The 16732-nt window shown below is 37.5% G+C and overlaps 1 protein-coding gene across 1 annotated transcript; it reads left to right on the forward strand.

Annotated features, from left to right (window-relative positions):
* Positions 1-148: 148 nt before the first annotated feature.
* Positions 149-14934, forward strand: LOC110819871 (DnaJ heat shock amino-terminal domain protein (DUF1977)). Its single transcript, XM_088216572.1, has 3 exons — positions 149-247; positions 459-1697; positions 14532-14934. Exons 2-3 carry the CDS (start codon positions 637-639, stop codon positions 14542-14544), a joined length of 1074 nt encoding a protein of 357 aa, XP_088072698.1. The 5' UTR covers positions 149-247; positions 459-636; the 3' UTR covers positions 14545-14934.
* Positions 14935-16732: the final 1798 nt, after the last annotated feature.

Below are 16732 nucleotides of genomic sequence, written 5' to 3' on the forward strand. Positions count from 1 at the left end.
TTAAAAATAATAAATAAAATTATTTTTTTTACCGGACTGAGGCCGCAGACGTATCACTTTTTTAAATCGGGGAGGCTTGCCACGTGGCGATCTCTCATTCGGTTCCATTTCCTGAGTCTAGCTCGCTTTTATATATGTTTACTCGATTCTAACACGTCCTCTGCTTCATGGGTTTGGTGTCTTCCAAACCTCTCTCCCTCTCTACCTTCTCTCTCTCTCCGGGTGTTCCTCTCTGAATCTGAATCGAGTAAGTACTTTATCCGGTTTCAATCTGATGAAATGCAACACTGGGATGATTCAATTTATATTTTAACTTTGTACTACAAATTTAGGAGTTAGGATATTGAATTGCTGTTTCTAATAGGCTTACGGAGTATGTGTAATATGCGTCATATTTTCTCTGGTATCTACGCGCGAATTTCTTCCGAAAGCTCTAATTAAGGTTTGATTTTACATAGGTGATCTCCGATTCAAAAAATTCGATATCTAGGCCCTCATATTTTGGTCCAGAATTCGGATTTAGAGATCCCGGCTTATTGAAAATCTGGTTCTCTGGGATTCTAATTCATTTTATCTGCAAATTTTAGGATTGAATTTGTGATTTAGTTCATTGAAACTCGAAGTCGGGTTAGCATTATGGATGGTAATAAGGATGAAGCATTAAGGTGCATAAAACTTGCTGAAGAAGCCATTTCATCGGGTAATAAGGGGCGAGCATTGAAATTTATTAAGATTGCGCAGCGGCTCAATAGTAGTTTATCTGTTGAAGAACTTTTTACTGCATGTGAGAAGCTTGACTCAGGGTCATCTGCATCCACTGTTGAGGAAACGTGTGCTGATGCTGACAAGATTAAGTCTGGCCTGGGAAAATGTGGCGATAGTATAAGTGAGGAAAGAGATTATACTGAAGAACATGCTCAATTGGTTAGAGAGATAAAAAGGAAAACTGACTATTACAAGATCTTAGGTTTGGAAAAGACTTGTTCCGTTGAGGAGATTAGGAGGGCTTACAGGAAATTGTCCCTCAAAGTTCATCCGGATAAGAATAAGGCTCCTGGTTCTGAGGAAGCATTTAAGAAAGTATGCAAGGCATTTAAGTGTTTGAGTGATGATAATTCTAGGAGGCAGTATGATCAGGTTGGTTTGGTTGATGAATTTGAAAACAACCAACGACACAATGTTAGGCAAAGAAGGAGAAGATATGCTCATGATTTGTTTGATGATGATTTTGATCCTGATGAGATATTCAGGTCGTTTTTTGGCCAAGGGGACATGTTTCGAGCATCTTATGCTTATAGGACTAGGAGTAGAAGAACAGGCACCCATCCCCAAGAGGAGTTTCATGGAGGAGGACTTAATCTCATAACTATTCTTCAGATATTGCCCTTTTTGCTAATTTTCTTACTTGCTTATCTGCCGTTTTCGGAGCCTGATTACTCGTTACATAAAAACTATTCCTATCAGTTTCCCATGACAACTGAGAAACATGAAATTCAGTTTTATGTCAAATCATCTTCCTTTGATGACAAATTTCCTCCTGGTAGCCCTGCTCGATCTAACATTGAGGACAATGTGATTAAGGATTACAAGAATTTGCTATGGCGATATTGCCAAATTGAACTCCAGAAGCGTCGCTGGAACAAAAATATGCCAATCCCTCACTGCAATAAACTGCAAGATCTTGGATTTGTTGGAAGGTAAGTGTTACTTTAATTTTTCTTATTAAGTTTTTTCTGTATACTATAGACGGTCTTTTCCCCTTGAAAACAGTTCTCTGCTACTACTGAGTGACCATGCTGTTTATAGTAAAATTTTCTCGATGATTTACCAAAAAATCCTTTTAAACTAAGTATACTACAAAAGATTTTCTCTCTTCTTTTTTTCTTTATCAACAAAAGTTCCATCTAGGTTAGCACTATGGTAACCAGATTTCTTAAAAAACCTGACATGTGATGGTCATCCAGTGGTAAACAGCACAAGGGTCATATGAGATAATTATGCAATTATTAAATTTTTTAATATTTAGTTAATAAACTTGTACTTGCTACTACAAATAAAATTACAGCATGTTTTTGTAATTAAGTTAAGAGAGTATTTTTATGATTTACCCAGATTTGTTGTCACAACCGTAAATTGTGTGCATGACACTGCTTATTTTGTGAGTCCAGCAATTGAGACAATTAATCTTCATTTTAAAACTGAGGTTCCTTTTTAAAAAGCTTAGAGGAGTGGCAGCCTGAGATGGTGTGAACTTTTGCTGAACTTAATTTGATTTGGTTTCAATGATGTGTATGCAGTAGCTTATCCGATGAGTTTCTATGTTACAACCAGAAGATCTCTAAGGAAACCAGTAAAGAACCCCAAGTATTTCTAAGTCATAAGCATGGAAAACATGGAAAATTAAGCAAGCCGCAATCCCTCAAGACTCGGTCAAGCTATCTTTTTCTTTTTTATTTTTTTGTTATCTTTTAGACGTTAGGATAGCTATTTGAGCGCCATTAGCCATTGTGTTTCCTGAATAGCAAGAAGATGGTGTAACTTTTTCTATTTAAGCTTTCCCAGATCATGAATAAAGCAAATATCATATTGGTATCAGAGCCATGACAACAAACAAGGAGATAATAGAGAATCTGGAAGCAAGTATGGGTGGAGTACAGGACCATCTCAACCGTGTGGAGATCGGCCTGGTCAATAGGATTCGCCAACTTGAGGACACCATCTGACGACTAATTGAATCCATGGTGCTAACCCGAGAAGGCACCAATAGCAATATTTCAGATCGATCAGGACAATCACGTTGGGTCGTGAGGAAGGGCTCGAACGAATAGATGGGGGATGCCAACCGTTCTATTCCAAGCTTGCGAAGCTTGAGTTCCCTACTTACTCGGGTGACGATTCGACAGAATGGTTCAATCGCGTGGATCAGTTCTTCGACTACCAAGGGATGACTGTCGACCAGAAAGTGCAGCTAGCCTTCATCCACCTGGAAGGAAAAGCCAACTAGTGGTTGCAGTGGCTTCAACAGGCTTACAACGAAGGAGGAAAGACAGTGACTTGGGCCGCATTTGAGGAAGAATTGTGGGCTCGATTTGGGCCGATGAATTGTGAGGAATTTGATGAGGCCTTATCCAGAGTGAAGTAGATCGGGCACCTGAGAGAATATCAAAAGGAGTTTGAAAGGCTTGGGAATAGGGTTCAGGGCTAGACCCAAATGGCTCTGATGGGTACATTCATCGGTAGGCTTAAGTATGAGATCGCGGACGACATCAGAATGTTTCAGCCCAAATCCTTAAAGGAGGCCATCAGCTTGGCCCGCATGCGAGAAGAGCAACTGGGCCGACAGAGAAAACTCACCCGGTTCAGGTGCAACCCTATCACCTTGCCCTCGACCCAAAACACTGAAGCTAACTCGTAATGCCTATCGTGGGAAGAGATGTAGAGGCGACGGTCGCTAGGCCTCTGCTTCAGCTGCGACGAAAAGTTCACCGCCGACCACAGATGCTGCCAACCTTAGATTCTGCTTCTAGACGGGACTGAAGAAGAAAGAGAAGATGGATCGAGTGTGGGAGAACCCGAGATTTCCCTCCATGCGCTTAAGGGCTGGTCAGTGGCCAGGACGATGCGCATTGCTGAAACTATCCGCAGTCACCGCGTCGTCATCCTTGTTGATAGTGGCTCGCCTCACAATTTCATCAGTGAGCGAGTCGCAAGCATGCTGAAACTTCCGGTGATTCTGGTCCAACCCTTCTCCGTCAAAGCGGCGAACAATAGCCCAATGAGATGTCAGGGACAGTTCGAAAACATGTCGGTCTAGCTCCAAGGTATTCTTTTTCACCTTACTCTTTATGCTTTGCCACTAATAGATCTTGATCTTATCTTTGGAGTTCAATGATTGGAAAAACTAGGGGCAGTGATTTATGACTAGAGCTAGATGATCATGGAGTTCCAGTGAGACGGCCAGCTTCGACAGTTGCGTGGCGTTGATGCCCCGTGCATCTAGATTGCCTCTGCAGAGGAGGTAGCCAAAGAAACCCATCAGAAAATCTCCCTATTTGCCATCTACGTGCTGGTAGAGGCAGACACATCAACGACCAACATCCACCCAGTAATGCAGACCCTCTTGAATAGCTACCAAGACCTTTTCAGAGAATCAAATCAGCTGCCGCCCAACTGAGAAATTGTCCATCATATCGTCTTGAAAGATGGTATTGAACCGGTCAACGTTCGGCCTTACAGGTACGCCTACTTTCAAAAAATAGAAATTGAAAAACACGTTAGTGAGATGCTCAATTCTGGGTTAATTAGATCGAGCACCAACTCCTTTTCCTCACTTGTGTTACTAGTAAGAAAAAGATGGAATCTGAAGATTTTGCACAGATTATCAGGCGCTCAATTTGGTCACGATCAAGATCGGTTTCCAATACCAACCATTGACGATATGTTAAATGAACTTCACGGAGCTGCTTTCTTCGCTAAGCTGGCTCTTATTGCCAGATATCATCAGGTGAGGGTCCATACACCAGATGTTTATAAGACGGCCTTCTGTATTTATAACGGCCACTATGAATATCTAGTCATGTCATTTGGTCTCTACAATACCCCTTCCACCTTTCAAGGAGTTATGAATGGTATATTTTGGCAACATCTTCGTAAGTTTGTTATGGTTTTTTTCGATGATATTTTAATCTACAGTCCAAGCTGGACCCTGCATCTTGATTATGTTAGGCAGGTTTTTGAGATCCTCCGGCAACACCAATTCTTTATTAAACTCAAGAAATGTGTATTTGGACAGCAGGAACTTGAATATTTAGGTCACATAGTCACACTGCTAGGGGTTAAAGTTGATCAAAATAAGATTCAACCAATGTTCGATTGGCCATGACCAGACAACATTATTGAACTAAGGGGTTTTCTAGGTTTAATTGGCTATTACCGGAAATTTGTCCGTTAATATGGGATCTTAGCTAGACCCTTGGCCAATTTATTGAAGAATAGATAGTTTGGGTGGACTGAGGAAGCAGCAGAGGCCTTCAAAAACCTCAAGTAAGCTCTAACAACAACTCCTACCTTAGCCTTACCAAAATTTGAAGAACCATTTGTTGTCGAGACGAATGCCTCCGGTGATGGAATAGGGGCAATTCTCACTTAACATGGGTAGCCCATAGCCTACATGACCCGTGCACTCGGAGTTGTCAAGCAAGCTTGGGCAACTTATGCCAAGGAAATGCTTGCCATTGCGGTTGCAATAAAGCTCTGGAGTCCATAATTAATGGGTCGGAAGTTCTTCATTCACACCGACTAGAAAAGCTTGAGCCACTTGCTAAATCAATGCATCTGACTCCTGAACAGTAAAAGTGACTTTCTAAGTTATTTGGCAATCATTATGAGATTGTTTATAAGATAGAGCAGGAAAATTCAGCCGCAGATGCGCTATCTTGAAGGGAGGACAGCCCAACTTTGCAGGTCATCTCACTCCCTAAGAACAACCTATGGATACCGTCAGGGAAGTTTCAGTTTATCATCCATATATGAAAACTTTGAAAAATTTAGCTACTGAGAAACCAGGGAGCCCTTTCTCATGGAAAAATGGATTGATTTATTTCAAAAATCGCATCATCGTTCCTCCAAAATAAAAAATCACACAACAATTGCTGCAAGAATTTTACTCTTCACTCTCTGGGAGCCATTCGGGTATTCAAAGGACTTGTAAACAGTTGGTGCAACAATTTTATTGGCCGGCCATGCATCAAGTAGTTAAAGATTATGTGTCCGCTTGTGGTATATGCCAATGGGTCAAAGCCGATACCCTCTCTCCAACAAGCCTCCTACAATCATTGCCTATTCCATGCCAAGTATGGGATGATATTTTCATGGATTTCATCGAAGCCCTACCCTCCTCCATTGGAAAGAGTATCATCTTCGTCGTGGTTGATCACCTAAGCAAAGTCAGCTAACTTCATCGCCTTGGCCCATTGCTATATTGCTAAGAGCATAGCTAAAAAGTTTGTGGAGAATGTTGTCAAGCTCCATGGCATGCCTAGATCCATAGTGAGTGACAGAGATCCAGTTTTCATCAGCCGCTTCTAGCAAGAATGTTTTAAGATGTCTGACACTCAGCTCAAAATGAGCTCTTCTTACCATCCGCAAACAGATGATCAATCCGAAGTCGTTAACCGAAGTTTTGAACAGTACGTTTAATGCTTAGGCTACTAGCAACCCTACAAATAATAGAGCTCTCTTCTTCTATGGGCAGAATTTTGGTATAACACAACCTACCATTCGTTATTAAGATGACACTTTTTTAGGACTTATATGGAAAACCACCACTACTCATTCCTCGCTATCAAGACTGCTCCACCCTTGTTAATGAGGTTGATCAGCAGCTAAGCACCAGGGATGCCCTCCTCTCGCAACTTAAAACCAACTTACAAGCAGCCAACCACCACATGCAGGAAACAATCAATGTCAAACGGCGTGAAATTGAATTTCATAAAGGCGATTGGGTCTTTCTTAAACTCGAACCATATAGACAGCAGACAACTTTCAAGAGAACATTCCAAAACCTAACATACCACTTTTTTGGACCTTATCAAATCCTACAACGCATCAGAGCGGTAGCCTACTAACTACAATTGCTAGAGGGGTCCACTATCCACCCCATACTCCATTTCTCAATGCTAAAAAAAAGGTAGGTGACTATATTCCTCCCATTAAAGACCTGCCCGACACTAATGAAAATGGCGACATCTTGCTGCAACTAGAGGCTATCTTAGAAAGTAGGTGGATCAAAAAATGGTCTAAAATTGTTGAAGAAAGCCTAGTTAAATGGAAACATCTTCCACCAGAAGAGTCCACCTGGGGAAATGACAAAGAATTACGTGAAAAGTTCGCTCATTTGAACCTAAGGATAAGGTTCTTGCAAAAGAGTGGGGCAATGTTACAACCAGATGATCTCAAAAGAAACCGGTAAAGAACCCCAAATATTTCTAAGTCAGAAGCATGGAAAACGTGGAAAATTAAGCAAGCCGCAATCCCTCAAAACTTGGTCAAGCTATCTTTTCCTTTTTGATTTTATCTTTTAGACGTTAGGATAGCTGTTTTAGCGCTATTAGCCGTTGTGCTTCCTGAATGGCAGAAAGAAGCTGCTGTAATTTTTTCTATTTAAGCTTTTCCCATATCATGAATAAAGTATCATATTGCATTCAAATTTTGTGGTAATTCTAGCCCTAAATAGAAAGAAATTATCTTTCAATCTCTCTTGGTTCTGACTGAGACCTAACATTCTATTTAAGCACCAAATCAAACACTACAATTTCTTTACTCAATTTAGCTAAAATTTCAAATCTTTTGCCAGGAGTCATGCTAAAGTAAAGAAAACTTATAGACAACAAACAAGTACATAAATTTAGACAAAATAACTGGTAATTGTGCCTCTGTCCTCTTTAAACTTGTTCACTTTAATACTATTAATAACAACCAACAAGGAGCATTTGCTACTTAGCTTTCATGATTTTTATCTTGTTTAATGACTTTAACTTGATAATGATGTAGCGCAAAGTAGATATTAATTTGTCATCTTGGGGATTTGTGAAATTTAGGGATTCTTAGATGTCATGCATAATAATTGGGGCAAAAAAAGAGAAGGAATTACTAGAAGTCACATCTAGGATCCCTTAAACATTATATCTGAGGTGATTTCTTCAACATCTCATTTAAGACATTATTGTATCACACAACCAAGGTATTATAGAACTCTGACGAAAATTCATTCACTAAATGACTTCATCTCAAAAATAAAATTATAAATGGATTTATAATGCTTAAATGTAAAATCCTAATCAAACTATAGTTGAAGAATTTAAAGTGTAACTAAAATATTAAGGCTGCCATAGACCTAATAGTATCTATACTTGCAAGAAGTTGTAGATTATAGTTAGAAACACATTTCCTAATCTATTTCAAAAGTCTAAGTCTAATCCATTCTGCACCAAAAAAGAAATTTTTAACTTGTAGTCCAACTTCAGTTACTTCGCCATTTAACTTACTATAGTTTTTCATTTGAGATTTTTGATGTTGATACCTCCTGCTCCAAATTCTTTTACATCTTAAAGTATATTCCATTAATCTTTTCTGTAATGCTAGATATAGAATGTTACTTCTGCAATTATACAAAGTATATATTTTAAACCTCTTTGGGAAGATTGCTGATGATGGGTCCATAGACTCAAGACAATGAAAACTAGGTTTCTTGTCATTGATGTAGATTTTATTCGAAATGACTTCTTACTATCACATACAACTTTGATCTTCTCTGTATATTTTATATTTTGATCTTTGCACATGTCTTCACCTATACATGCAATTTGTTTTGTGCACCTGCAAGTCTTCAACCAACATTTTTTTTTTTAGATAAAAATGAGTAATAGTATTAAAAAGAATGCCGAGGGGGTGAACTCATATATAAAAAATAAGTATTTACAGATCGTTAAGTATATCTACAGTGTAACTTAAATCATCAAAAGAGTTAGGATTATGACCAAGGATGATGGAGCAAAAAAAAGTGAAGCCACCTATCCTTAATAATGGCAAAATTTGTTTCTTTGCCTTAAAAAATTCTACAATTTTTTTTTTTCATATAATCCAAAGTATTGTTAAAGAAATAACCTTATGCCACCTATTACACGATTTGAGGCCTTCCCAAGTTAACAATTCGCCTTGACAGATCCAGCCATAACCCAGGAGACACCCAGCAGCTTATAAATTATTGTCCATAGTTCATAGGAAGTTGGACACAAAAAAGAAGATGGTTGCAAGATTCCATAGTCTGCTTGCATAATGCACACCGGTTTGCCAACACAAAACCTCTTCTCATAAGGTTGTCTAGCATGAGAATAGAATCTATAGCAGTTTTCCAAACAAAAACAGAAATTCTGGGTAGAACGAAAATATTTCAGATGATTTTGTAAGGAAAAATAGAGGTAGAATGATTTCTGTCCATCAAATTTATGTAGAGAGATTTAATAGAAAAAGAAGTCATTCTTGCATAAATTCTAGCTTAATTTATCAGCATTAGTACCCATTTTGACATTAGCTAGAATTTGGAGAAGCTTTTCATATTTTTCTACCTCCCAATCTTTCAAGTTCTTGGTGACAGCCACATTCCGAGATAGAGAAGAACTGACTCCATAAACATTTTTCAAGAGAATCTCTTTATTCCTAGCAATAGTGTAAATGTGAGGGAGTTGGTTTTGGAGACTCATTTGACCGCACCAAATATCCTGCCAAAATTGGATTTTGTCACCTTTTCCAATCATTCATTTGGTTTTTTTTAGAATCAGTTTACTAGTTTTCCAGATACTCTTCCATAGGCTAAGATCAAACGAGCTCTTCTCCATACCAGCAAGGTCATACACATTGCTGCCAAACCATTTTCACATAATGGCTTCCTTCCAAAGACTGTTATTTTCATTGCAAAACCTCCAAATCTACTTACCATGTAAAGCTTTATTGAGGCCAATAATGAATTTTATTCCACCGCCATAGTTCTTTGATTTCTTCAACTGATCCCAGTTAACCAGGTGAATCTTTCTATTCGAATCATCATCTCCCCCAAAAAAGCGACATTGAATGGCTTCAAGTCGTTTAGCAATATTTTTTAGTATAGTGAGCATCGAAAGATAGTATATAGGAAGATTGGACAAAGTACTTTTGATTAGAGTTTGCCTCCCACCTTTAGATAGATATTTACTTTTCCAACACGCTAGTTTATTTTGGAATGCGTCAATGACTGGCTCCCAACTTTTGTTGTCTTTATGTTTGGCACCAGGAAGAACACCCAAATATTTTAAAGGAAGTTGAGCATATTTGCAACCAAGTGCTTTAGCAAGAAGACCATTTGAATTCATCCCAAGCATAATCAATTCAGATTTTTTCATGTTAATTTTGAGACTTGAAACCGTTTGGAAGCAAAGTAGAATGCATCTAAGATGAAGAATATTCCTCACATCAGTCTGACAGAAGAAAAGAGTGTCATCCGCAAAGAATAAGTGAGAAAATTCAAGTTGATGGCCATTTTTTCTCACAAAGATACTTCTCAATAGTCCTGAGTCTGTTGAGTATGCAATACAAGTTTGTTGAGTGCTTCCATAACAATAATAAATAATAATGGGAAGAGGGGATCACCTTACCTTAAGCCCCTAGAAGCCTTAAAGAATTTAGATGGGTCACCATTGATCAACACAACAAAACCTGTGGTAGTAATACATTCCTTAATCCAGCATCTCCATTTGAATCTAAACTCGAGATTCTCAAGCATATGATCAACAAAGTCCCAAGAGACACAGTCAAAAGCTTTCTCCATGTCTAATTTACATAAAATGTCCCTTCTTTTTATTTCTAACAACATCATCAACCACCTCATTTGCCGTAAGAATAGCATCAATAATTTGAAACCCATAAACAAAAGTTTGTTGATTTTCCCCAATGATCGAATCAATGACTTTAGGCAATCTACTTGCCAACACTATAAAGATGGGCTTATAGATATAACCAACCAAACTAATAGGGAAAAAATCCTTAATGTTGGATGCATTTTTCTTTTTCGAAATCAAGACCATAAAGGTGGAATCAATTGATTTGACAAACGAAGAATTCTGATGAAAGTCTTTGAAAAATGTCAAAATATCATCTTTAACAACACTCCAAAACACTTAAGAAAAATTTCATATTAAAACTATCAGGACTCGATGCTTTGTCTCCATCACAATTTTTAGACAACCATAAATCTCAAAAAATATTAATTTTATTTCCTGTTGAGGCGCAACAACATCATCTAACCTGTTAAAGTTGAGATTACTCAGTTTCGGTCTCTAAGAGTTCTCTTCAGTGAACATATTGTCGAAATAATTGCATGCCTCATCTCTCATTTCTGTGTTACCTTCGATTTTGGTATTTTCAATGAGGAGTTCTTCCACCTAATTAACACTTTTGCGATAGTTGGGAAGACAATGGAAATATTTGGTATTTTGATCACCATCTTTGAGCCACTTATCTTTGGCTTTTTGTTTCCAAGAGATGGCTTCTAGATTGAGTTTGTTGACAAGTTCCATTTTAAAATTGTTTTTTCTTTCTCTATCAGTAGGAAACAATCTTGAAACATATTCTGCATTTTCCAGAATATCAAGCTCGCTCATAAAACCGTTAATGTTATTTTCCTCAGTCTTTTCCACATCTCTTGCCTAGATTTTTATTTTCTCTTTCAGAATTTTGAGTTTGAAGGCAAGGCAGTAATTAGGTGTCCCTTTACAGCCAATGTTTTTCCATACAGTTTCAACCATTGATTTGAAACTTCAAATTTGAACTATTTGTTGTCAATTCTAAAAGGTGAAGGACCCCATTAAATACCCCCAGGATCAAGACAAATAAGAAAGTAATAAGAGAGGTCTAGTGAGTACCTTTTGAGAGAGACTCCGCGTGTTCAAGGGGAGATCTTGACTGATTATAAATTTGTCAATCCTTGAGTAGGAGGGAGTGTCCCTGTCATTGCTCCATGTCTAGTTACCACCTTTCCAGGGAAGATCAATCAAGTCATGATTATCAATAAACGTTTGGAAGTCTTGGGCCTCAGAGACAGAATAATTGTTGCTGCTTCTCTCCCATCTTCTAAGAATCATGTTGAAGTCTCCACCAATCAGCCCCTATTGCCCCATTTGTGCAAACACTCGGACATTTCACCCCAACGCATTGCCCTTTCAACATTGTTACTTCTGCAATAAACACCTGTGAAGAACCAGTCAACACCTTTTTGCAAGTTGGTAAACAGACAAGAGAGTTGCTTCACCCAGGAGTCGATCCTTACAATCCACAAAGTCTTTATTCCACATAACCAGAATGCCTCCAACATTACCCTTGACTGGACTTGCGAACCACCCAACTGAGCGCAACTTCTACAGACTCTTTATGATGTTCTCATCGATCTCTTGAATTTTGGTTTTTTGGAAGCACACAATTGTTGGTTTCCATCTGGACATGCAACTTCTAACAATGTTTTTTTTGCCCCGATCGTTGAGACCCCTTACATTCCAAGAGATGGTTTTTTCTATCATTTAGATGTTGATGGATCTACTGATGTACCCTTTGTTGCATTTCTTTCGTTGCTATCATAGTTGACTGAGCATTGAAGCCGTCTCAGTTCCCTTGTCCCTGCATCTTGCTGTTTTTTCTTCCCCTTTTTCAATTGTGGACCCGCTTCCATTTTCCAATTTCTTTTCTCCAACTCAGCAAATAATGATATAGCTTTATCTACAAAACCTACATAAGTAACGCTCAATATTTGGCTAATCCCTTTTATGTTCTAAAGCACCTAATCTGAGTAAACCTAAGCCTCACTCCATTCAGCTGGCACATTTGGAGGCTGATTAACCAGAACTATTTCTTTAGAGACTGATGAGAGAAGGGAAACAGGCTCCTCATTGATAGACTGGTGTTTGGTCTCAATGGCCAAAGGCACCAATGTGATTGTATGGTTGGGTTCAGAGAACAACATAGTAGCTTCATCTAAAAATTCTATATCAAGAAATTTTTCACAGTGAGGGGTACATACCTATTTCCAGAGTAAGGTGCGACCATGTCTTCGATTGCATCTTACTTAGGGCATGACTCTGAAGGAGCAGAATTCAACTCAATGATTTTAGACTTATCTTGGATCAGGTAGACTCCTTTGGGTCTCCATTTAAATTTCGAGCTTCTTGTTTTATAATTTGGACCTTGCATTTTTGCCCCAAGGATCTTTCGGGCTTCCTTGTTGGTCCCAACATAATCAACCCATTTACCCTTTTCTGATCGAGTGAACTTGAGCTTTTTCTGAGTGGGCTTAGGTGGAATGGGTCTGAGATTTTCCCCGCTTAGTACAGGAAAGTAATCCCCATTTTGAATTTTGAACTGACCGGCTTAGTTCTCTTCTTCTCCACTCGGATTGGGGACATGCAGCCCGTTTTCAGCATCTCTGTGAAAGACTTCCCTTTGCCTGCCTCAAACTGGATATGGACGTCATAATTGCACCGTGGGCAGAAGGACAATGAACCTGAGGAGAGGTCGCCCATAACACTGCAATCAACAGGAATCAATATTGGTCGAATAGATTTAATTTTTTCGAATGGGTTCACCAGCAGTACTTCCATAAGTTCAAAAATGGCTTTTATCATATGCCACCACCCTCCAGCTTGAAAACCATCCAGGATGAAAATATTTGACAGATTTTTCGCTCATCTCAGACAAAACTAAGACACAACCCCTTCTATTTTGGCATAGAGCGATGCAGAGGTGGCGGTCCTCACCCAGTAATTTCTTTCCCCATGTCACTCCCCCTGGAAGTCAATAAAAATTGCCAAGTGCATCAACTAACCATTTGGCTTCCATTTTGTGTAGGGAGATGAGGTAAGGGTGTCTCTCCCATTCTCGCAAAGTCTCAAACCATCAAAGTTTTTTTTTTCCTCGCAAACATCAAAAGATTTCCAGTCAATAAGAACAAAACATTTGGTATAATCCAATGTCATGTCGAGACGGGAGATTTAGATTCTGGCCGACCCCTAGATTAGGAAAAATGGCAAAGAAGAATATTTGTCTTTTGAACAAATTAGAAAAGAAGAAAGTGAGAAGAGAGAGGGAGATGGAAATTGTGTAGAAGGATATCAGAGAGAGTTTAGAGAGAAAGAGAAAGAGAATGGGAGACTATGAAGTGGCTGACCTATAATTTAAACTTATAGTTATTTAGATTCTATAATTTAAACTTTGTACAACTGCCTCATCTAGGCTATAACTAGTTTGAGGGTGCTTGGATTGACTTTGTTTTAGTCAAAGGTGCTTAAAGCGGTTTTTTTGGCTGTAAAAGACTTTTTTTAAGATGCATTTTCACACCCCCCCCCCCCCCCCCCCCAAAAAGAAAAAAGAAAAAATGCTCCTGCTGGATCAGTTTTTTTAAGAGCTTTTAGCAAGTAACCTTTTGCCTATAGACTACATTTTCTCATTCATGTACTCTTCCTCAAAGTAAATTTCACTAAAATAATTTGTTAACTAAAAAGAATAAATGATAGTCTTTTTTTATCATTTAACTAAAAAGATTTCAGTTTGGAACCTCATATTTACCAAAATCTCACAGCTTTTAAGTCCAAAAATGGGGAAAAAGAATCATGCAATCTAAACATATTTTGGGCTTAAAGCACTATGAGCTTTGGATGTGTTAGACTAAAAGCTATATGAGCTTAAAACAATTTTTTTTCAGAAAAAAGTTGATCCAAGTGGCTCTCTATGTGATTTAATTTGTACAAATCTTGAACTATTGCGTATTCCGGTAGAGAATTTCTGTAGATTAGTCTGAGGGCTTACGGATTGTGTGGTGCAGTGAGTTTTAATCTTGTGTAGCATGTTATGGTTATCCTGCTACTTGTGTGCCTGTGTCTCACTGTTTTCATAGTCGCATGTCCCGCTAGGCTTATCAATTCAAATAAACTTGTATGCAATCTTGGATTCAACAGGATATATGGCTAGAATTTAGAGAAATATGAAACGGGGCAGTGATGTGAGACTGGGGAAGACTGGGTCCGACAATGGTGCTTGTTGACAAGACATTCTTGCATTGAGTTCCACATATGCGAATTGGCTGTCATGATATCAAAAGAGGAACACTCTGTCAGGCACCATTCTGCCTAGGTTTACATGCTGATTCTGTCAACATTTTGCCAAGGAGAGTGAGTATTCATCACCAATATGCTTCAATTTTGCTTTTTTTTTTTTTTGTGATTTGGTGTAAGAGTGCAGTCTCCATATACACCTATTGGATGTATGGATTTATAGGAAGGTCGTGCGATAAGTTACTGTATAGCACCAATTGATACCTTCTTTTGTTATAAGAACAAATTTTAAGTGGATTGTCTTGCAGGTCATTTCTCAACTAGATTCAGGGAGGAGAAGTTACAGTTGATGCTTCTTTTTTCTTTTCTAATTTTGCAGTAAGAACATATTTTTCTGTTCATTGTTTTGCAGGTCATTTCTCTATTAGATTCAGGGAGGGAAACAGTGGGTTTTGCTATCTTTATTCCTCTTCTGCTAAAAATTAAAGAAGGAACAGTATAATATCAAAATAAGGGTATATATTTTAAATTTATAAAATTTTTTATATAGCTTAAAATACTAAAATTAGTCATAATTAATTTGGTTAATATATTTTCTTTTACAATTTTGATCAAAGTTGTTATTGATGTGCATCTAGACTTGACACCTGTCATTATGTGTTTGAGAATTTGTTCACATCAATGGTGACACTTGGTATATATATGGTATAATAAATAATTAAATTTTTTACTTGTATTTTAAAAATAAAGTTAAAATGAAAAGTATTTAATAAAAATGTAACAATCTGAAAAACTTAAAATAAAATAAATTATGAATCGATTATGGAAGTAAAATAATAACGTTAAAATTTATATTTTTTATACAATAATTCAGAATATTAAATAGTATTACGAGAATAATTATTTTTAAAAAAACAAAAAATCAAAGAAATAATTGAACATTGTATTCGTAACTCTCTTGTGCATCGATATTTGAATTTTAGTTCTGTTGATTTAAAATAATTAATAAAAGAATAAGATATACTAGTTCAATAAAAATATTACACTATTCACCGATACAAAAATGAAAGTTGGTAAAAATCATAAAAATAACTAATAAAATTTTTAATTTAAGTAAATTCATTTATCACAGATAAAATCATTTACCTCCTATTTATCGTAACGAGATTTTCAAAAATCGACCTATAGAGTCAATAACGTAACTAATATCATAATCTCATATTCAAACATTCAGAACAACAACTTTCTCCTTTATCTGCATATTAGAATTTGTAGGTGTCCATAGGGATGTTTATATTACACGTGAACCTTTATTCAATATTTTTTACTAACCAGCCGTCATCATACCCCGTCTGGTATGAGCGCTAAAAAAGATTATCATTCCTCAATACTCTATCCGGTATGAGAGTGAAACAGGTTATCTCCATACCCCGTCCGGTATAAGCGTCAAAATACCAATTCTCGATACCTCGTCTGGTATGATGCAATGTTCACAGTAGGATTCCTTATGCACCCAGTCCGTCCACCATCTCCCAGGATATCTAGTAGAGTCACCATTTATTCATTCACTTAATCGAATAATTTTTCGTTTACAATTAATTTTTTGTTTCACGATTTAACTGTAAATCATGCAAAATAAGTAATACATTCATTAAGGAAATACAATTGAATCATCTTACCAATTCAAGCGTATTGTCATGTATTTAAAACTGTAAAATCAATCAATTAATTAAAACAAAATAAACAGTGATAAAATAATCGGTTCCGACTCCATTAGTAACCTGTGATTAATTATTGAGATTTTTTAAATTATATAAAATACCACATTATTTATAATTAAACTTTAATTCCATAATAACGAATAGGGTAAGGGATTTTTACCCGAATCAGTGTTTGAAACGCTAACCTTTCAGTTGCGCCTACTGGCAAGCCTTAGATTCCCTAAATTTTCTTTCGGATATTAAAACACGTTTCAAGTACCTAAAAATACCCTAAAAAATTTAAAATCAGTGTTAGAAATACTTTTTCGCCAATCTCGGGATTCCGGCACGGCGGCGCCACTATGCTACGGTGCCGGCACCGCCACCCGCGGTGGTAGTTTGCCT

This window comes from Carica papaya, chromosome 3, assembly GCF_054855325.1.
Source record: "Carica papaya isolate Zhongbai chromosome 3, ASM5485532v1, whole genome shotgun sequence".
Taxonomy (NCBI): domain Eukaryota; kingdom Viridiplantae; phylum Streptophyta; class Magnoliopsida; order Brassicales; family Caricaceae; genus Carica; species Carica papaya.